At 44.0% G+C, this 22,707-nt stretch overlaps 1 protein-coding gene across 1 annotated transcript in view; it reads right to left on the bottom strand.

Annotated features, from left to right (window-relative positions):
- Positions 1 to 22,707, bottom strand: part of FSTL4 (follistatin like 4) — a 521,826-nt gene that overhangs the window by 81,083 nt on the left and 418,036 nt on the right. Inside the window, exon 8 of the mRNA XM_090064753.1 lies at positions 2,530 to 2,696. Coding sequence (XP_089920879.1) covers positions 2,530 to 2,696 — 167 coding nt within the window. The remainder of the gene's footprint in view (positions 1 to 2,529; positions 2,697 to 22,707) is intronic.

Here is a 22,707-nt window from a genome sequence, read left to right as displayed (position 1 = left end):
ATCACTATAGCCTGTAGGTTTGCCAACCCTCTCGGATTGGCTAGGAGTCTACTGGAACTGGCATCGATCTCCTGGTGACCTTGAAAACCATCTGGGAGACTGATATTGTGAACGGGTGCAACAGTACAATTAATGACTTTACGTCATGGCTACCCTAATAACCTGGCTTAAATTTACTCCAGATCTGGATACAAACAAGCCTTCTCAGACCATATTTATTGAGAATGATCACCCCCCAAAGGCTCTTCCTGGGCTCCTAATTAACATGACACTTCCAAGGTCATTTTATTGCAAGCTAAACAAAAAACCTTGGTGAGATATGCAACTTTTGCCATTTAACTCTGTGGTCAGAATAGGGCTATCCAAAAAGAATATTTACAAAACTCAAGGCATAATCATTTGTTCAGGAAAACACTGGGTGCATTTGAGCATGCTGCTTTCCAGGAACAAGTGCGACTCCCACACATTTGCATGTAGTATTATATTGGCAATATTGCATGGAGTTTTACTGCTAGTACCCAAAGACTGGCAATCAATTCATCTCACAGAAGGATATCCGTAAGAATCTATTCAGGTATTCTGACTTCTGGCTAGTTCTGCTATCCTGCCCGTCTTCATTAAAGTTTCTTTATGATCCTATGGTAATATTGCAGCAATATGTTTGCCACTTTCAAGTGTCATTTGAATGTCATGTTCCAGATGGCAACAAGCCTTGAATTTGAAAAGGGTAGTGCTTGCTTTGATGGAAAGAGCAGAGTATTAAGAAATTTGGACGTAGCCAGTTTGTGCTGATATAATAAACAGTCTTGCAACTTGTATGTTCCCCACAACTAGCGGGCACATATGCAAGCACACTGAATTTTCCTGCAGTTTGAAGTCAATAAATAAACTAAATAAGCAGTCACATTCCCTGACAGCCTGTGCTCATAGTTTTCATTTCCTAGTGTAAGAGTAAAACAATGGCTTTTCTCCACCTCAACAGTTTGGTGAGGCATAGTACTATATATAACAGTCCTTAACTCAAAGAATAGATATCAAATTAAGAGGAGTGGAACAAAAATAAAAATAGTTTTATTGTACTGTAACTGAAAAGAACCTGCTTTACTGTGTATTTTAATGCAAAAAGAAATGAACTTGGGACTGTTTTCATCTTCTCTACAATTAAATATTATTAATTAAATCAGTAAGCAGATCACATTATTCACGCATTGTCTGTAGTAGTCTAGAACTCACAGTGTCAATGTAACAAAGCATGGAGAACAAGAGAGAGTCACCCACATATTTATAATTAGGCATCGATATAACTGAGGAAGTCAAGAGAAGTATTCATTCCTTCATCCATGGATGGTATCACGAGCTGAAATTTCAGCTGTCTCACCAACTAGCCAGTAGGTGGTAAAAGATTTCATTCAAAACAGACTGAAACATAAGACTAGACTGCACAAAAAAGAGGCTATATTATTTTCTTATTTGATTGACATGTAGGTGGTATTCCACAGCTACAGTATACTCGTGCTTTCTAGAGTGGGTAGACTAAAGCACATGGTTGACAGCCCAGAGGTTGCAAGTTTGAGACCAGAGCAGAAGTGTTTATGGCATGGCCCTGTCAGATTCCAAGAAATCTGCAAATTCTGCTAAATACCTTTTCACAAGGACGTGAGAAAGAAGGAAGATTAATTAGCCAGTTTGCTCTGAGCTTTCAGGGGTGGCATCTATGGAGCACTTGTATCATGGGTCTGTCTTAAAAATGGAATGAAGGAGGATGGTAGATGTGTTAGTCTTAAATCAGGCAGAAAGCAGTGTAGATTTGTATGTTAAAGACTAACTACACCCGTGGTGCTCAGTTTTTTGCCCAATGCATCAGACCACATGCATCAGAATCAGTTTTGCACTGGATTGGGCCATGTGATGTTGACTGGACCCGACCTGCTGGGACAGGTCCCAGCACCTCATGCCACCTCCATCCAGCCCCGTGTGCTAGGATCAGAGCCATCTGGTCCCCCGTGCCAGGGTTAGGGCCCTGGAGCCCTACACTCACACTCCACCTGGCTCCAGGACCTGTGCTGCACCTGCCTGGCCCTGTGCTGCCCCGTGTGCCAGATTCAACATGCAGGTCTGCAGCCCGTGGCACTCCCTATGGACCCGTGGGGAGCTCCATAGGCTGGATGACTTAGTGCTGGGGCCAGGATCCGGCCTGCAGGCTGGGGGTTGAGCACCCTTAAACTAAATGATTTAAATGCGTTAGTTTATAAGGTTCAACTCTACCGCCTTAGAGAAGGAATGAAATCTTGGCACGACTACTTTTTGTGCTACGTTCCAGTTTCTTATAAACACAAGATGCCTGCTCCCAGCTGTGGGACTTAGCCCCCTTTTTCTTCCTGGACACAGGCTACAGAGGAAGAGGATATGATGCTTGCTTTCATTTTCCATTATAATAATGAAATAAAAGATTTGCTTAGAACTATCCTCTACTTTTAAGTCATATTCAATGCATTGTAAAGAACAGAGCAACCCAAATTCAAAACTTACGTTGATATCTTCCAAATCTAAGAAGTTCAGGATGACTCCATTTCGCTTCCAGATAATTGGGGGTCTTAGGGCTCCGTGGATAGTGCAGGTCAATACAGTGCTCAGTCCGACTGTTACTGTGGTAATGCCGACCTTCTGGTCTTCGGGAAGAGTGAGTTGAACCACTTCTGCAAAGAGTAATGCAAAGGGAAGTAATTATCAATAACAAAATTAAGTCATTCTTCCCCCTCCCTCGCTCCATTGATCCTTTTGGATGATTTTAGCAACAACAAAAACATATACACAGTAAAAAAGGATCAGCTTAAGCAATAATGCGAAATAAGAGGTGGAACCATGAGTCTTTGATCGAAGCTAGATTTCCTAGGCCAAACTATTCTGCTGCTGACAGAAAGCCACAAAGATCCAGAAGTAAAAATACACATGCTGCAGTAAAAAAAAAATGATGATAACGTTATCCATTTTTTTAGTAAGCTTACTTAGCAAACCTACTTTTTTATTTTCCAAGCGTAATATGGAGGCCACCAGTAAGAAAAAAACCAACATCTGGCAGATGTCACCACATATGGCATATGAGATACCACTTTTTCTGTATAAGAAGAAATTAGAAGCTTTCCTATACTCCATTTAAGTTACATATTTTATTTGATTCATAGGTACATCTACAAAAGTGCTTGAGGCTGCAGACCTTTCATATTTCTCTAAAACCACACAAATGTCATATCATTTTCTTGGTCAATTCTTATAAAGATGTGTCTGCATATTTTGCACGTGTGGCTGGAAAGATAGGTAAGACATTTGATGTTAGAATTACTGTTGATGCAGATAGTCATTATTAAGCATTTCCGCAACAGTGAACAGGCAGTAAGGCAATCAAGTTGCATTGTCAAAACTGCAACATTCACAATTTTATCATTTTCATGATGTTTTTTTCTTGGTCCTATTCAGAAGTCTCCAGCAATAAAAAGGCCTTGAGGCTATGTCCCATTTCAATGTTCAAAACTGGACTTTCAAGGTAATAGCCTATTAAGATGAATGGGGAACGTTCATACCTCTTTGGTGTTATATTGCTCCAGTCTCTTGCTGCCAAACAAACAAGACAGCAGCACATTGATTTAGAGAGACCCTACATCAATGAATTTATGGATCTTCTGTGCTTGAGGATTGCTGTTGCTTAGTAGCTGCTGCATAGTGCTAACTGAAAAGGCAGTGGCCATGAGATTTAAAACAGGATTTAAAATGAAAAAAAGTGCAAACCTTGACATTATTGAAATAAAAACTTGTGCAAAAACAGTAGGAGTCTCATCATGATTAAGTAACGACTGTTATCAGAGCTGGAATTTGGTTTGGATAATAGTGCTTTCCCTTTAAACCTGTCACTTCTCTGGAGGCAATTTTCACACTCTTGAAACATCAAGTACTTTTTGCTTGTTCTGACAGCAGTAGGGATGCTTTAAGGGAGGTTGTTAAAATGGGCACACTGTACATCCAGCATGGACCTTTCACTTGGCAGCTGAATGGCCACGGGAAGGAAAAATACCAACAATAATATTACAACCATACATTACTGAGGTTCGTGCCAATCAGGAATTTGTAAAGGAAGAACAGCAAAAGAATAGGTACTTCACCCTTTGTGTGTCAGGGCTGATTAGCTTTTGTAAGAAAGTTTGATTAGGGAATGAATCACCAGATAATCTGATTGCATACCCTCTGCTGCCTTCAAGGCCTTTCCCTCTGTCTGCACAAATTAACAAGCTGGACGAAGATAAAAATCAAAGCAACCTGACACTGTCTACGCTATGCATTTTAGGAAAAAGGCCCTTTGTCAAATTCCCAAGGTGCAATATAAAAAGCTGGCCTTTTAAGTCTCATGGGCATTAAATGAAATCTGATGTACAGGAGGTGATAAGAACGAAGGATAAACAGTTGCCTGTGGACGTACTCCCGGTGGCAGCGGGAGGCGGTGTGGGAGTGAGTCTTCCACAAACACCTGCAAAAAGAACAGACTTGAACTGAGTAGTCCACCAAGAACTCCTTGTGGGGCACTAAGACACAGAAAGGAGCAGGGAGGCAGGTAAACCTGCCGCTGGAAAGAGGAGACAATCAACTGCCTCCTCTGGAACTGCCCGTTTGCCAGGGAGGTGTGGAGGAGAGTAATCTTACTCTTTACGATGGGGTCAAAATCCTGACCAGAGAGGTGGCAGTGTTCAGGCAGCTAACCAAGCAGCAAGGGACCTGGACAGCCCACTTCAACCAGTTCCTTTCCTGCTTCAGAAATGCCCTGTGAAAGACCAGGAATCTGCTTATGTATAGGCACACAAACAAGTGAGACCAAGGGAGCTGCAAGGGTACTACAGGAAGACGGTAGATGGCAACTGGGGGGAGATGGCAAAAGAAAAGAAAAGAAAAAGAAGAGACTGGCACAGACTGTTCAGGAGTGGGGCCCCCAGAGAAGATGACGATGACAGTGGCAAAGAGGGGGTGAGTGACGAGGACAACAGGAAAGAAGAGAGTGATGAAGATGAAAGGGACTAAGGACTGAAAGACACTGGGGTTTTAGGGGAGTGGGATAGGAAGGAGGGGAGGGTAAAGGGAAAGGAGGTGTTTTTTGCATGATTGTGATGGGTGAACGATGGGGACAGGCATGGGGAGGTGGGGGGTACATGGTTGCAGTCATTGTAATGAGATGATAATGATGACGGTTAACTGTGTAAGTGTGTTATGGACTGTCAAGTGAACCAGACTGGTTAGGAAACAAAGTGGTATAGTGTGTGTGTGTGTGCGCGCGCGCGCATGCGCGCGCGTGTGCACGTGCGCACGTAAAAAAAACCCATGCCTTTTGGTAGTCTGAAGAGAGTTGAACATCAATTAATCCAAGCATCCATTGTGACAGTATCAATTAATAGCTTTAAAAAACTCCATAAAGTTATGGTTTTGCATTTCTAGATGGAATAAAGGAAAACCTTCATTCCTTTAGTGAAAGGTACAAAACTCTCCATTACCTTGACCAGTGCCATAGCACTGTGTTAAATGAAAAGGGAAATAACATTCATTTTTGCAAAATTTGCATGCACGTTAACATTTCCCATTTATTTTAATTTTCTCGCTCAGGTTTCCATTTGCACTGGCTCTTTTTGAGTAATAAATCTGTTAGGTGGTCTGACTTAGCAGATTTTCTCCCTCTGGTGGCACTGGGGAGCCTGAAAAGATTCACTGTATATGCACTAATCTATCAAGCGATAGAACATTTCCGTGCAAAGGCCTTTCAGGTGGTCAGCCTGAAACAATCATCAGCCTCCAAGCAGACAGGCAGCTCAAAAATGATGAGCTCTGCATCCTTATTGTTCATATTTCCCCCATCTAAGTATGATGTTAATGCAGTGAGCTACAAATTGTGTCCACTAGTGTAGATCTTAGGTTGATTTAGGACTGTAAAAATCAATACAGCATTACATGCACTGTGTGTAAGAAATCAGCCCTTCTTCCATTTAATATTCCTGGGCCACTTTAAAAAACAGCACTAGTTGGAAAGAAACAGCAGCTATAAAAAAATTCTGAGCCAAATTATTATGGTTAAGATTTTGAATTGCAGTAGTTAGTAGAAGCCTCAAATGAAATGAAGGCCTTACCATACGGACACATAGTAGGAAATAAATCCTACCAAGTCAAAAAACTTGCCTGAGGGTACCCAGCAGGCTAGCGGCAGAGCTGGGAACAGAAGGAGCAGTCCCAGTCCCAGTCCCACGTTCTATGCACTGGGTAACACTGCCTCTCATAGCCTTCTGTCTACTAATGCAGAACTCAGGTGGTTTCCACGATGAAATCCTATTCCAGCCTCCTCCTCGCCCTGGGACTAGTCTGTTTTACCCTCCCTGTCTCTCCTGTGTGTCTATCACTCTGGTTGCTAAGCAACCAGCTCCACCTACGTGCCTGATGGCAGGTGAGAGGTCAAAACTGTCTACTGTGTTAGCACTGACCTCATGACATAGTGCAGGGGCTGAAGCACGTAGGATGCTTTTCAAATTGATTGGTCAGCATCCAATAACACCTGCCCTGACTGGGTATGGAAGATTAGGCCAGACAAGTTATTTAAGGGAATCTTCTTCCTGCAAGTGCGAGAGCAATTCTGGGGAACCTGGTGCAAACACATGGCCTCTGGAGGTCTTCTAGGCTCCAGATAAACATGTGAGTAACTTACCTAAAACTTGTTTAGAAATACAGCTTACTGTAATGTAGAAGTGTGACAAAAGGCTTCCTACCTACCCATACTGTTTTGCTCTGGGATATTCTTTGATACCTTTCTATCCTGTACCCTTCCCTAAGCCTACCCTTTTTAACCAATAAAGCTCTCCACTGCAATAAGCATGGTGGCTAGCTGGGAGAGGGATTGGACATGCCTTTTCTTTTCCCTATGGCCAACTGACTAAGGGAGGCTATTTTCTGTGCTTCAGGCTTAAGGAAGCCCCACAAGTTCTTGAAGTGGGTCAAGCACCCTCAAAGTCTACCAGGGGGCATAGGGCCCAGAAACAGTCCAGACCCTTGGGTGGTGGCAGCAGTTAACACAGGCTTGCGGGTGTGCACCAGAAAGGGGGGTTGGCCAGACATGAGATGCCCTGGGGGAGGCACTTGGAGCTTGGTAGGCAACGGCACACAGTGAGATGGGTGGCTCAGTGCAGGAGTGCTCTCTACTGGTCCACCACAGTTTCAGTAAGCTAAGACCTCACCGTGATCGTCTACCTTGGGTTTGTTACATTGGTTATATGCTCTACTACTGTAGCTGTTTTCTGCAGTGTTTCTTTTTATGGATATAGTATTCCGGATATACTTGACAGGATAAAGAATAGTTAATTAGTATAATGTGTAGCATGCAGTTGGGCTAATAAAGACCATCTTCCCTTGAAGAGAACTGAAATAGAGGATCATTTATTCACTAGAGAATTGGGTTTTATTTCTTATTACAGTTTCTCCTTAATCCTGTATGCTATTTTGCACACTGCCCTGAATTTTCTGGAACACTCCTAAATCCCATCAACACCCTCTTCAGCAGGAGTTTTTGAGGGCTTTGTTGCAGTAAAAATTAGATATTTTTTTTAAACTTACAGTTAAAGAGGCTTTAGTTTCACATTTAAAAGTACACTAATGGAAAATACATCTACTTTGAGTAAGGAATAAAATAAGATAGCTGCTGCACTCTCATGAAACTATACCATTCCTGGAGGTAACTTTGCATGTAATTAATACAGATCAATTCAAAACAAAAACCTAGTCCCTTTCTGATTTTTCACAGTTACATTTGAGAGGACACTATTAAGACTATACTAAGTTTTTAAAATCAAAACAGTTACAGTTAGTCATCATCCTTGTATTGCCTTTATCAATGCCTTGATCACACATTCATTACTTCATCTTTCCTAATTACCTAAGCTATGCTTATACAAACAGTCTTTTTCATATGCGATCCTGTATTAAAGGGATGCGACCAACTGAAAAAAGAGTCACCCTAATATGTGAATATATGTGCTTTCAGTTACTGCTATTATATCTGAGAGGAAACAACAACGAGCAGGGAGGAAAACTGTGGTTTGTGTCAGATTGTTGACTGTACATCTGACAATACGTTATGTACGAGGAGTTTCACTGTCTTCCCTTTTTAGGCACTGATCCAGAAGAGTACTTCAGGACATGCTTAACTTTTAGAATGTGACTAGTCTCCTTGAGTCCTCATGGCCATGGGACAAATTGTTTGCTTAACGTGCACTTAAGTGCTTAGCTGGAATAGGACCATCTTCAGTTTCTGTGTCTTTGAGAGCCTTTTACACAACCAACAGGGGAAGCTTTTAAAAGACATTAAAATATAATGGAAACACCACAAAATGAGAAAAGGGCCAAGTGTCTTCTTATGTTAGTTTACATTATATCATCAGCTGAGTTTCGTTAGTATCAGACAATCAGTGCAAATTACTTTTGACCTGTGCTCCTTTTCAGTTGGGCAACCTGTATTCGGAACAAGAACACACACACTGCATTTAATCATTTGAAGTACATGCAATACATTGATTTCTACTTGCATAGTTTTGAGGGAAAATCTAGTTCTTTTGTGGCAGTCTTGGTACTTTCATTATAAAACCAGGAAATTCTACCACCCTCCTTTGCAAGGGAGATAGCAGTCTCAACAAGATTGTATCTATTAGGCTCAAGGCAGTGCTGCGGTGCACTAACCACTAATTAGCTAGCTCTGATACTGGAAGTTAAACAGCTGTGTTAACATGATGCTCCACTTGGGTTATCTAGATGTAGGAATAATTAATTAGCTGAGGTAGTAGGCCACACTAACACAGTTATGCTGTTTATGCCTGTGCTAACTTGAGTATCTCTGTATGGCATTGCATTCACTGTGTAGGCATACCCTGAAAAGGTAAAACAAATTGCAAGACCTGGTAGGAATATGAGAGTCAAAGGTGTTAATAGTGAGGAGAAAGTGTTGTGTCTATTTATGTGACTGGCCTGCAAACCCATTCCTCCTGCAAACACACCAGCACCAGCACAATAATAACCGTGGTTAGAAGAATGAGTTATTGAAAAGTAAAAAAAAAAAAAAAAAATTAGAAGAAAATTGCAGTAAAATGCCATTTCACAACTGCACCCAAACTTGCTTCTGTAAATCAAACAACTCTAGGTTTGATTATAGGCATATAGAACTTCATAACCCTAGACTTACTGTTAGTATGTAACTAATGATACTTGAGTTTACCTTTTGAGATACTGATGTGGGTTGGATACGCCTGGGTTACCATAACATCAAAAATATGGTAACATTAAAAAACATTCCAGATATTATTCAGTGATACTGAGGAAGTTCAATTTTATTGGTGGAAAACCAGTAGTTGATTACAGGATTCAAATAGCCTTTTAAAAAATCTGAGCATTTAGTGTTCATTTAAAAAAAGATATTTGTACCTGCAACATTTTATAAATCTGAAGCATTGATACCAGATGTGACACTGCCCTGGGTATCCATACTGCCCCTGCCCAGTTTTGTGTGCCAGGATTGTACTCAGGAGCCCCACACTGGCCCTTCATGCTGGGATCAGGCCCTGGGGCCATGCACTGCCCGTGTCCAGCCCCCTGCATTGGGACTGGGCCCTGCCTGCCTGATCTAATTTACAACGCCATGGCTTGTGAGGCTTCCCACAGTCCAGACGACTAGGTGCCAAGGGCTGTAGCTGACATGTGGGCTGAAACCCTTTCTCTAAATTAGGTCTTAAATGGATCATATTATTTTTTAACACAGGTGATTAAGAATTAAGGATTTTCAATGTGGTTATATGCATGAAGAAAAGAAAACTGACACCATTGAAAAATGCTCCCTTCCAGAGCACAGGGATGAGCTCTACACACTGAAGCCCAAAATCTCACAGGTAGGTTGACCAGCAGAGAACTTATTGCTGTCATGCAGAATACAGAGAATGCACAGCAATCAGTTTATCATGGTTTTGTATATGCAACTAGATAGATTCAGTCTTACTTATGAATAGATATCAAATTTTGATGTACTAGCAAATTGCTTGTCAAGAATGAGTGGGGTGGGGGTGGGGGGGCAAGAACAAAGCCTGGGATCTGGACCCACGCCCACCCCCCCAGCCCTGCCGTCACTGCTCTCCAGGTCTGGGCCTGCTCCCCTGCTCCTGCCACCACTGTGGGTCCAGCCCTGTTTGCCCTGCTGCGCTGGCCCAGACTCGCTGCCCCCACCGCACCGGGCCCATGCCCACTGCCCCCACCAAGCTGGGGCTGTGTATGCTGCTCTCCCTCCACCACTCCAGGGTCAGCCCCACTCCCCCAACTCTGCCATTTTCTCCCTCTGCCGTTCTGGGCTCCTCCTGCCACACCACTGCTCCCCGCCATGCTGGGTCCAGCCCCACTCCACCCCTCCCCCGTGGCTGCTCTGGGTCTGGCCCTGCTCCGCCCCACTCCAACTGCCTGAACTTGTGGCAGGGGCAGATGAAGACCCCCACAGTGCAGGGGCAAAGTATTCACCCCTGCCCCGTTACCTCCTGCACTGTGGGGATTGCCCCATGACCTGGCTGGGCCAGGGCCCACCAAGAATGAGGCCCCAGCTGGGCTGGGTTGTGGGGCAGTCAGAACTCCTGGATGACCCTCTGGGCTCTGATTGCTCCACACCCCAGCCTGACTGTGGCTCCATTCATGGTGAATGGGTTTCAGGCTGAGCTGGGTCATGGGACAATCAGACCCTGGCGGCTCCACCAGAAGCATGGCACTGAGGAGCCAAGAGGGGGGTATGTGCCCCCCCGGTCTGTGCATAGGGCAAGGGCATGCCCCAGCTTTGACAGTGGTACAGTGCCATGTGCTTTGCTGCCTGGCCCACCCAGCGGTGGGACTTGCATGGTGCCGTGCTGCTGTCCAAGTGCTGGCAGCAAAGCAGGGAGCAGAGGCTGTGGCCCGCCCTTACCCTGTGCACACACTAGGAGGCCACATGCCCCCTGCTTGGCTCCACCATGCCGCTCTTCTGGAGAAGCTGCTGGGCTCCCATTGTCCCATTAACTGGCCCGGCCAGGGAACGGGGAAATCGGAGCCTGGTGGGTCATCCAGGGACGTGGCACTGGGGAGCCAAGGGGATGAACTCGTCCCCCCTCCCCGGCTCCCCCATGGTGCGCATAGTGGTGCGAGCTGCCCATCTACATCCCTGGAGGAGCTGCTGGGTTCCAATTGCCCCATGAAGCAGGCCAGTCGGAGCACAGCCCACCTCCACTGGGGACATCCCAGTGTCGCCCCAGCCCCACTACCCTCCTCCACGGCCCTTTGCCCAGTGGTGGTGGTGGGGCTGCAGACCGCCATGACCCCCTCCCCACTTCTCTCCTCTCCCTGCTGGCTAAAGCACAGTGCCTACCATTTCCACCTCCTCCCCTGAGCCCCGGTACAAAGTTGTGGCCATGCCAACTGGATCAGCCAATCACTGCCTGCTCTCTCAGCAGTGCATGCACAGTTGGCCCGGAACATTACGGGCAGACAGACAAACAAACAGCTAGATTAAGGCTTTTATTATGTTAGTTTCTGCTCACCAGGGTTATGTTTGAAACAAAGTTTTTACCACCTACCACACCACAAATGGCAGGATGAGACATGAAACAATGGGTGTCTATACACATGGTCCGGGACAGACGGGGAGGGGGTGCTGCAATTAAAGAGCCCTCAGTGTTATGGGTATGCAGCATCCCATGCTTTAAAATGGTGATGGGGCACTTTAACTAAAGCTTGTTTGATGCTATTTAGTTAAAGAATCCCTGCCATCATTTTGAAATGCAGGCACACTGAATACACGTGACGGGGAGACTCACAGCAGACTTGATTAATCAAGTCTGCTCCAATGCGTGCTAATTAACACATGTTGGAGTAGCGTTCTGTCATGTGTATAGGTGCCCTAACTCCTATTTTAAATAGATACCTATTGGCAGAAGCAACGTCTTTTCTTTCTCGCAACAGGACAGTGTATAGCAGGGCCAGGGCCGTCCTTGGGGGGTGCGAATCGGGGTGACCCCACCGGGTCCCATGTTTGGGGGGCCCCACAAAGCCAGGCAGAGTGGCTGTGGCGACTCAGCACTGCTGGTGCTGGCTTGGCACCCCCCCCCCTCCCCCGGCTGCTGAATCCACCACTGGGTTTTTTGCATCCAGGGCACACAGGGGTGGGGCCCCACGCAGGCTGATTTGCCCGGGGCCCTGCACCCTGCTCAGGTCATCTCTGAGCAGGGCTTTTACTTACCAGAGTTCCTGAACAATACTTCCCTATATATAACATTCTGGCTACTTTAACAACAATACCATAAAAGGACAAAGACCCATATATTAAAAGCACATGCATAGCAGAGATATTGCTATATAGATATAGTGGACTCCCCATATAGGAGTTTCCTAGTCAAAGTTACTGGAGCAGAGAACACTAAGTTAGACGCTCATCATAATCTAGATCCTGGTTTTTTCTGTGTAAAAATCCAAAATTCTCTTATTAACCCCCCCACCTTCTCTGCTGAAAACCCTGCAAATTTGTGTTTTTCCGTGATTAAAATGAAACACCACTATATATAAGTATCAGTTGAACACAATGTTTTACTGATATATTTATAATTTTAAAGCATTTTGGAAGCCTACCTGTGCCTCAATCATTATAATAAAATAAATTCTAAATACCTATACATTTTGGCATTTGATTTCATTTTTTTTAAATCAGGGAAGATCAGAGCTCCCTCTGCCCCCTTTGCTCACCAGGATGCAGGTTGAGCTGCAGCCCTCCCTCCCCTCACTGGTTTGTAGTGCTGAGCAGCCCAGATATGCCAGTGCCCTGCCCTTGCCCATGCCATTGCCCCTCACTCCCAGCCCACAGCCCCCCACCCTTCCAGCCATGTTGGTGCCCCTCACTCCTGACCTGCACCCTCCTAGCCCTGCCAGTGTCCCTACTTTCTCCCCATCCTGAGTCCTGCTGGTGGGCCTCAGTCCCAATTTGCAGCCCCCTGACCATGCTGGTGCCCCTCACTCCCAATCCACAGTCCCCCACCCACCCGAACCCCAAGCCAGCTGCATTGCTATGGCTGCCAAAGTGAGGCACTGTGGTAGTGGCACAGAGTTACATCCCTCTGCTGCTGCAGGGTGGGCAGGGAGCAGCTCACCTTGACAGGCACGGCAACATAGTGCTCCTTCCCACACTGGATTCTGCCTACCCAGCCATGGCAGCAGCTCCTGCCTTGGTGTGGGCACAGAAATCTGGGGGAACACATGCCCCCCATGCCCTCCTACATGTCACCTATGTCCCCCTACCCCGCACACATTGCCTATTCCCCACCCCAGAGACTTACCTTCAGGAAGCTGCGGTAGCTGCTCTCCACCACGTTGCCTGCTTGTCATGTGCGTGTGTGGGGATTGCTCTCTTCCCACTCCCCCAAGCAGCCCCTTGAAGACTGGAACTCTGTCAGCCAGCACGGGGAAAACCACAGTTTCCTGGGGTTTTTTCCTTTAAAGGGAAAATATGTGATTTCCTCTTTTAAAGGAGAAAATTTGCATTTTCCCACAGAAAACAGAAAACCTGGATCAAAACCAAGCCAGTTCCAAACTACTTGCTTGTTTGCTTAGTGCTCCTTACATGATGTGGCATACGGAGCCTAGAAGAAAGCATCTTCACTCCTATGTTTCCACTGTTCAATCCACTGCTTAATCCCCATAATAAACAAACAAATAAATACAATAAGGCAAGACGGATTTCTGTCCTTCTGGAAATACTAGTAATTCCTAAACGCTAGAATTAGGACTTTGTTTCCCTTTAGCTTATTTTGACAGGAGTCAGTTATTATTCCACATCAAACCAGTCCTGCCACTTGCTTGCCACTCCGCTCAACAACAGCAAAACAGTCATTAAGTCCCACAGCTACAAGCTATTTTTGGATGCTCACTGGGATATGGAGAGGGAAAAGCTGGAAGGGATGAGTAGGTCAAAGGGGCAGAGGAAGAGAAACAGAGGAAAGGAAAAATAGAGACAGAAAGGGTATGGCTGGCAGCAGTCACTAAGTGGGAAGAGGATGGAGCCATAGGAAAGAATATCCAAAAATTCAGTCTGAAGTATGCCAAGTATGATGCCTCCAGTAAGGTATGGAGGGTTATGCTGCTGATGGAAAGAAATCTTTTGTTCCTTGGGGCTGATTTAGCACTTCTCGTCATTGCTTCCATAGTTAGTTCGTGTTCCCAGGTGGCAGTGAAACAGACTTCTAGTCCAAATGCTATCTATGAGCTGCCCCCACTGCTGAGGGCAGGAGACATTTCTTTACTGTGCTTGCTCTGCTATAGAAAAAAGCAACTTGGGTGCAGTGTGTTCATTTTCCAAAGGCAGAATGTAGGGTCTTCTTAGAGTCAAATTTTGTTAACCCCATGTAATTAAGCACTTAGGGCATTTATAGACGTGCTCCGAGAGCCGCACTAACAAAAAGAGCCTGGGGTGTCACGTGCATCAGTGTCCCTGAGCTGAAAAATGGCAGCGGGAATGGGGATACACATAATGCTGGAGTCTGCTGGAGCACATTAATTACCATGCTCCAGCAGACTCAATTAATCGAGCAGTTAATCACTCTAATTACAACGCGTTAGAGCAGCCTCCCTGCACGTGTATAGGAGCCTATAGAAGTAAGATTAAAAAAATTGGAGGTTTCATAAAAGCAGTGCATTTTTGGTTCTATTTGCCGCCTAATTGTTGGACTTTCAGTTTATCAATAGATCACATTTTCAGCCTTCCCTCTGCACCCAGGAGGACTAGACCTTTCAGCTCTTTTTAAAATGAGAACTAAAATTCTCACATATTCACATGACTCCCGCAGTTAGGAATTAAAAAAACCACCACCACCACCAAATATTGTGACTTTTTGGGAAGAAACACATGAGAGCCAGCAAAACTGATCACATGTCATGGGAAAGGCAAAAATAGAATTCCTTGAAATAGCAGGCCCCAATTTGACATATTTCTAAAATATGCTGACTTATTAAGTTCTTTATTGTTAGTAATATCACGATGCCTTTGAACATTTTCCCCTGGCCCTTCTTTTCTCCTATTTTATTTCTGAGGGTGTTAAACAGGAGTTGCACTCACTCACACACCAAGCTATGCATACTAATGGGAGTAGGTATTACTTGTTGTGCTGTTTTATCATGGAAATCTTTCCTCTGCTGTCATTTTCAGCCCGCCAAAGGCAATCATAATTTCACAATGAAGACATGTATAATTGAGGTCATTATAGGGAGCAACTGGAATGAGCATCTATAGAGCAAAACTCATTGATTTAGCATGGCGTAGAAATAATTTACATAGTAAATGTCGGTTGCCAGCCCTACATTTTCCATGCTACAGTATACACAGAAGTCGATTTTATGTTTTGAAAAAATGCTTTGTGTCTTTAATTAGATATTTTTAGTTTAAACCCTGTAAATATATTTTTCCAATACCTTGTTACTATCTATAATCATTGCTTCTTTTGTTCATAAGCACCTTTTCAGAGCTTAAAAAAATAATCTATAGATAGTTGAAGGTCTCCTTAAAAGGCAAAGTGATATTTATCCTATAACTTGTTCTTAATTACAATAGGATGAGTTGCCATTTAAATAGGCTATTTATTTTAAACCTTTCAGCAAGCTAAAACTTCACCCCAAAGCTCAGAAGAAACTTGATACAACCTTTTTCGGACATGGGAACGTTGTTGTGTCATTCAGCTCCTAAATGCATGCTTCTCCAGCCTTAGCGTGGTTGAGCACAGATTTCATAGTTTCATAGTAGGTAGGGTCAGAAGGGACCTGAGCAGATCATCAAGTCTGACCCCCTGCCACGGCAGGAAAGAGTACTGGGATCAAACGACCCCAGCAAGGTGATTGTCAAGCCTTGGGTTAAAGACCCCCACAGTAGGAGCCAGCACCACTTCTCTTGGAAGTTGGTTCCAGATCCTAGCTGCCCTGACAGTGAAGTCGCGCCTCCTGATGTCTAGCCTAAACCTACCCTCTGCCAGCTTGTGACTGTTATTCCTAGTCACTCCTGGCGGTGCTCAGGGGAACAGGGATTCCCCCAATGCCTGCTGGTCCCCCCTGACTAGTTTGTAACAGCCACTAGATCCCCCCTCAGCCTTGTCTTGTGGAGGCTGAACAGGTTCAGGTCCCGTAGCCTCTCCTCGTAGGGCCTGACCTGCTGCCCCCGATCATGCGGGCGGCCTCCTCTGGACCCTCTCCATGTTAACCACTTCCCTCTTGAAGTGTGGCACCCAGAACTGGACGCAGTACTCCAGCTGCGGCCTGACCAGTGTCGCATAGAGGGGGAGTATCACCTCCCTGGACCTGCTCGAGATGCATCTGTGGATGCATGACAAGGTGTGGCTGGCCTTCCTGACTGCATCCCCACACTGCCGGCCCATGTTCATCTTGGCATCAATGGTGACTCCAAGATCCTTTTCGGCCTGTGCACTAACAAGAAGGGAGTTCCCCAGCCTGTAGGTATGGTGCTGGTTCTTCCTCCCCAGGTGCAGCACCTTGCACTTGTCAGTGTTGAATCCCATCCTATTCTCATCTGCCCACCACTGTAACCTGTCTAGGTCTGATTGTAGCCTATTCTTTCCTTCCAACATGCCCATATCCCCCCACATCTTAGTGTCATCAGCAAATTTGAACAGGGTGCTTTTTACCCCCTCGTCCAAGTCACTGTTGAACAGTGAGGGCCCAAGGACCAAGCCCTGCAGAACACCCCCCGCCCACATCCCTCTGGGTCAAAAATGACCCATCCACTGCGGACCTCCAGCCAGTTGGTGACCTATTTGACTGTGTAGGTGTCGACACCACAGTCCCCCAGTTTCTTAATGAGAACGGGGTGAGAGACAGTGTCGAAGGCCTTCCGAAAGTCCAGAAAAACTACGTCCACTGCTACCCCTGCATCTAAGGATTTGGTGACCTGGTCGTAGAAGGTCACCAGGTTGGTCTGACAGGACCTGCCTCTAATGAACCCATGTTGGTTGCCCCTAAGCATAATCTCCCCTGCTGGCCCCTCGCAGACATGTGCCAGAATAATTCTCTCAAAAAGCTTACCCAGGGTCGAGGTAAGACTAACTGGCCTATAGCTCCCCAGGTCCTCCTTCCTCCCTTTTTTGAAGATGGGAACCACATTGGCCCTCTTCCAGTCCTCTGGCACCACACCAGAGCACCACGAGTGCTCGTAAAGCCATGCCAGGGGTCCCGCAATGACCTCAGCTAATTCCCTCAGCCCTCTGGGGTGGAGATCATCTGCACGAGCTGATTTAAATACATCCAGTCCCTCCAGAAGTTCCCTGACTAGATCCTCCCTGACCCTTGGCCTAGGTGCGCCTTCCCTGGGGCCTGAGGGGGGGCTGGTAGGGGGGGCTGATCAGGTCCCTGATCAGGAAAATGGAGGCAAAGAAGTCATTAAATAGGTTAGCTTTGTCGTCCGGTGTGACGACCAAATTTCCTACCATGTCTTGCAGGGGTTCCATATTACCCAGTACCTTCTTTTTGCCCCCTATGTATTTAAAAAAAGGACTTCTTGTTGTCCTTGATCCGGGAAGCTAGGCCCAGTTCCATCTCCACCTTGGCCTTCTTGACTGCCCCCCTGCATCTCCAAGCAACCACAGTATAATCCTCCCTGGTGATGGCCTCTCCCTTCCATTGGGTGTACGCCTCCCTTTTAGCTAGGAGACATTCCCGGATGCTTTTGGTGAGCCATGGGGGCTTTTATGCCCTCCTGCTCCCTTTGATCTGTGTTGGGATTACCTCCTTTTGGGCTCATTTCTTAATGAGGCTAGCTTATTCCTCTACAGACAACCCCCCGTTTAGCATTTTTAATTGGCTCTTCACAAACTGAGCGTTAAGCAAAACGAATGATAAACAAAACCAAAAGTATTTGATGACCCAATATGGCAACCGCAATTGTTTCTAATGACCCAAGATGGCGACCGCGAGCATTATAATGAAACTCACTGAGCATTAAGTGAAATCTGGGATCAATTTCAAGCGAGCATTATAGCGAAATAGCGGTAAGTGGAACAGCATTAAGCGGGGGTTGCCTGTATTAACTTCTCTAGTTCCTGCCACTGGCTGAACTTGGCTAGTGAAAACTGTTTACTACTTAGGGCCCACCACTGAACCTGATAGATTTCACTGAAAGCAAGGGCAGGCAGCTTCCTCTGCCAGAAACAAGTTTTGTGGGAAGAACTACTGTCAATAAGGAATATTTATCCAAGGAAAAAAACTGTTATGTGTGTGGAAAGAGGCTGAAAATTATGATATACCTTGAAACATTTTTTATTATCCCCTTCCCCCCCAAGTTCAGTGGAACTATTTTATACTTGCGCATAGGTAAATGAAACACACACAAAAAATGGCCCTGGTCACATTTCAGCTGACTTTGGCTTAGGGCGTTTAAGAAGGTTGCGGGCTGTCTGCTTAGAGAAGACATATTGAACTAATTGTACAAGATTGAACTAAGGAGTATGGCATGGCGAGCAACAAGGTTAATTGAATGACTAGTGGTGATATGTGAGATTTTTGGGATAAGATGTAGAGAAAAAGACAATAAAGGACAGCTTTCAAGGGTCTGGGTCTGTGAAGCACTACATGAGGTGCTTATAGGTAATTGAGAACCATAATAATGGAACATATGTTGATTTTATTCACCGCTCTAGTGCACAGACCACGGATCTTGGTTGACTGAAAAAAACGATTCATAGTGGATGTGTTCTACATTAGCAATTCTTTGCAGGCCTTCATAAAGCTGTGGAACAGGCTGTTTCAAGAAATATATTCCTACCTGTTCTATCACCAATCCTGTGGGTTATTTAGGTTCAACAAACCAATCTTTCTTAGCTGTGTTTATCACCTCCTGACCTGTCCAGAGTCAATGAACTATCATCCATCAAGCAAAGACAAAACAAAACAAAGAATCTCTCTACTTCCTGATCAGCAGCCTAGAAACAGAAAACCAGCCTTGCTATTGTACCTATTAATGTTATTTGACATAATTACATTTGCTAATAATAAAATCAGGGAAAATCTATAGCTGGCAGCATACAAAGGGGGCAAACTTCATGATGACAACCATCCTTCTGGCCTTATAAAATGCACTAAGTATCAAGGGCCCATTCTGCCTTTTGTGTCCGCGTCCAACATTACTAAAGGCCTAGGTAAAACTGAGACTCTAGGGACCATGTGGTTGAAAATCTCGTCGGGGGAGGAAATCATGCTATACACTTACAATCTCTATTTTTATGGGTTACCTATTTTCAAGGTTAGCTGCCTGGAAGGATAGTGGGGTGGAATATCTGCATTACTACATGGGTTTGTCTCATAGATAGTTTCTATCAGCGGGGCTTCTGTACCCTTAGACAGCAGATTTCTCGGTGAGGACAAAAGGAAATACTTTCCCCACCAGCAACATTTTCTTTGGGGCAGCTCCCCCACGCTGGCATAAAGAAATGATATTTTTAAACCTCTGTGGCATCTGAGAAGAATCAAGTAACTGAGTAGTGATCAGCCGCTGCATATTTTATTTCAGAAACTTAGCTTCTAGAGGTTGGTTTCCATGGAAAGGAACAATGCAGTATGCTCAGTAAGCTGAATTAATGTGTATAATAAAATGATTTCTAAAGCTAAGGAGAAATATTCACACCTCAGCTTTATTTTGTACCTGTAATAATTCAAATTATTAATGTAATTTATAAATCTTCAGTACCTTAGGTATGCTACTTCAAAGAGTATTTTATTGTAAATCCTCCATTAAATTAGAAATGCTGTTTTCTGAATCATAAAAAACCGTAACCATATTTCTAGCTGTGTGAAAGAATTTAGTGCCTTAAATCCTTTCTGTCATTACTCATGAAGTCCACAGGCTATGACTTTCTGAGATAGCTTCTAATCTTGTACTGAAAGTATAAAATGTGTCCTAGTATGGAATTCAGACTATGAGCATGCAGATCATCAGCACTGCAGTACTGACTCCACAGACCGGTGGAAAACCTGATCTTCTTAGTCCCAGAGAATTTCCTCTCTCCTTCCAATCAGTTGCAGAAGATCCTCGCAATCCAGATATTAATGAATTTTAGATAAAGCGACATATGAAATAGGAGTCAATAGTAGGGATTAAAACAATTCAACATTAATAATCGACTTAACTCTTCTGCAGTACATGCCATGTTTGAAAAGTTCATAATATGTTATCTCCAACATGTGCATTTGTGCACTCAGTATGCCACATATAAGAAGTCAATTATATAGGTAATATGAATATATAGAACCAAACAATGTTTTGGTTCTATATAACAGCCTCATATTTCAGTGTTTAAATTAAATCTTACATGTCAGGGATTTGGATGAGGCCTTCAGAGCAGATTATTCCACCTCTGCCTACTCTAGAAGTTGTTTTACCCCCTGAAGCATGATGAGACGTCCTTCAACAAACATTCCTATTGGCATCAGTTGGTGTTAGAATCATAGGCTTTCAGACTATGAACCATCATTGATTTCTATAGGCATCAAATAACTACTTAGATGTTTACCTATTAATCATAAATCAAGTCATTTAATAAAATAGGCTCTTCAATGTGACATCATTTTACCATTACAATTCAATTAAGCCATTGTACCATTGTTGCTTTACATAGTATACATATTTATTGACAACAATTATGCTAAATTTTAACCAAGCAGACCTTCTGCATTTCCAATTTTTCTAAAACCATGGTTCCTTTCCCACTAAGGGTTATAAACATATTTATTATAGAAAACTCTAGCCCTGAATCCATGTTGCTAATCACTGAGAAAATATTTAGTATATGCAGAAAGAGATAATTCATTCATTCTTGAAAGTACATGAATAAATATAAGTTGTTCACTACTTAATTATCTAATCTCCTGAGGGTGATAAGAGATGGATTCATTATGTAAATAGGCATAAGTAGACTATTTTAGAGAATAGTTTACATAAAAGTATTTGTTTTTATTTTAAATTCCTATTTCCCTCAGATTCTAAGAGTGATGTTGATCTGATTAATTTTTGATGAAACATTCCCATGTTGTGTCAACAGTGCCCTGCACAGATTGCAATAGCCAAACATTTTTCCAGTCAATTTATTAATTTAAAAGGTAACATTGCTAATGGACTAATGGCTTCTCATAATTACTTCCCACAGTCACCATGCCATTAAGACACTTGACTCGCAATTTTTGCTTATTTTAAGCAAGAGCAATCAGCTCCATGCTGTCATTTCCAACAATGCCTGGCTCATAGAATAAGGGTGGAAAGTAAAATTAAAGCTACTACCTGTCTTTTCTCTTTCAGTTAAAATCAATGACAGTTGCATTCCTAAAGGTTAGCAACTTTGAGTCAACTTTGATAACTTACCGGGTTACAACAATGCAAGTTCACTGCAAGTTCTGTGTCCAGAATACCATTGCATGCTTCTAAGCTGTATGTGACATTATCTAGAACTGAATAAAGTGCAGGACCTCAAACAAGTGGAAAAGAATCAGCAACAGGCTGCCTGCCTTTAATTCGGCGCCTGCAGTGTGTATAAGGGATTCTAGATACATTAATGTGTTATCTCTTAGTACTGATTTTCAGTAGGAGCCATGCATTTCAGGTACTATGCTGCACCTGTAGAAAAGGAAAGTATATAAAAAATCAATATGAAAGAGGCACTATCTATTGTACAGTTGCTAGTTTTGAACCATTACATTTTTTGCTGTAACCTATGGCTGCTATTCATAGTTTCTCCTATGACATCATGCTGTTCCTTGGAAGGTAATCTGCACAGGCACAGGCCACCTATTGCAAATGTAGCTTACTGGATATCCTTCCAACTCCTGTTCTCCACACCTTTCTTGCCTTTCCAGTTAAAAGTGCAAAGGAACAGCTTTGTTCAAATATACGCACTGATTTTAAAGCTCCTCTCATCTCTGCTGTCTTTTCCTATCTTTAAAATGGGGGTAGTCCATCAGTGTGGACAGATTTTGTGTTAATGACATTTCTCAAGGGCAACCACTTTCTATATTTAAGCAATGCTATTGTGGGGGTTAATGGACACACAAAAAAGTGAAATTATTACATTTTTTGTAAAGCTCTTATAAATTGTTCCCAGTCTGATTTATACCCTGTCAGATGGAGAAAAAGCTTCTGGTGCAGAACTTGGAAAGTCAAGTTTCTGTCTGGACTGAATTCCTATGGCTGCTCTGTAAACCTCTGAGGTTTATCATGGAAATACTGACTGACCATATGGGTGTGTAAACTGGGCTGTATTCAGTTTTGGCCTGAATCAGGGACAGTGATTTAATTAGTTGATTTGGATTACTGGCCCTGATTCAATCTGGCCAAATCCGAATCTTCAGATTCGATGCTGATTCAGAGAATCAGCAATTCAACCATAGACACAGATTTAAATGTTATTTCTATATACCCTGAGGTACCAGGCGTGGCTTGTGAACACTGAGATGGTGGGATGGATGGAGGGCCCCACAGGAGCTCAGGGCTCCTCCCTCGCATGCTCGGCAATGATCCTAGATGTGGACTGGAAATACTTCTAGTATACGTCTAGGTCTGCCAGGGAGCACGCAGGGCCCCTCCCTCCCGGCTCAGCGAGCAGCCATGGGGAGACC

The sequence above is a fragment of the Crocodylus siamensis genome, chromosome 10, assembly GCF_052110815.1.
Source record: "Crocodylus siamensis isolate JL-2025a chromosome 10, ASM5211081v1, whole genome shotgun sequence".
NCBI classification, from domain to species: Eukaryota; Metazoa; Chordata; order Crocodylia; family Crocodylidae; genus Crocodylus; species Crocodylus siamensis.
Note: the sequence above shows the minus strand (reverse complement) of the source record. Positions and strands in the feature narration are given on the sequence as shown.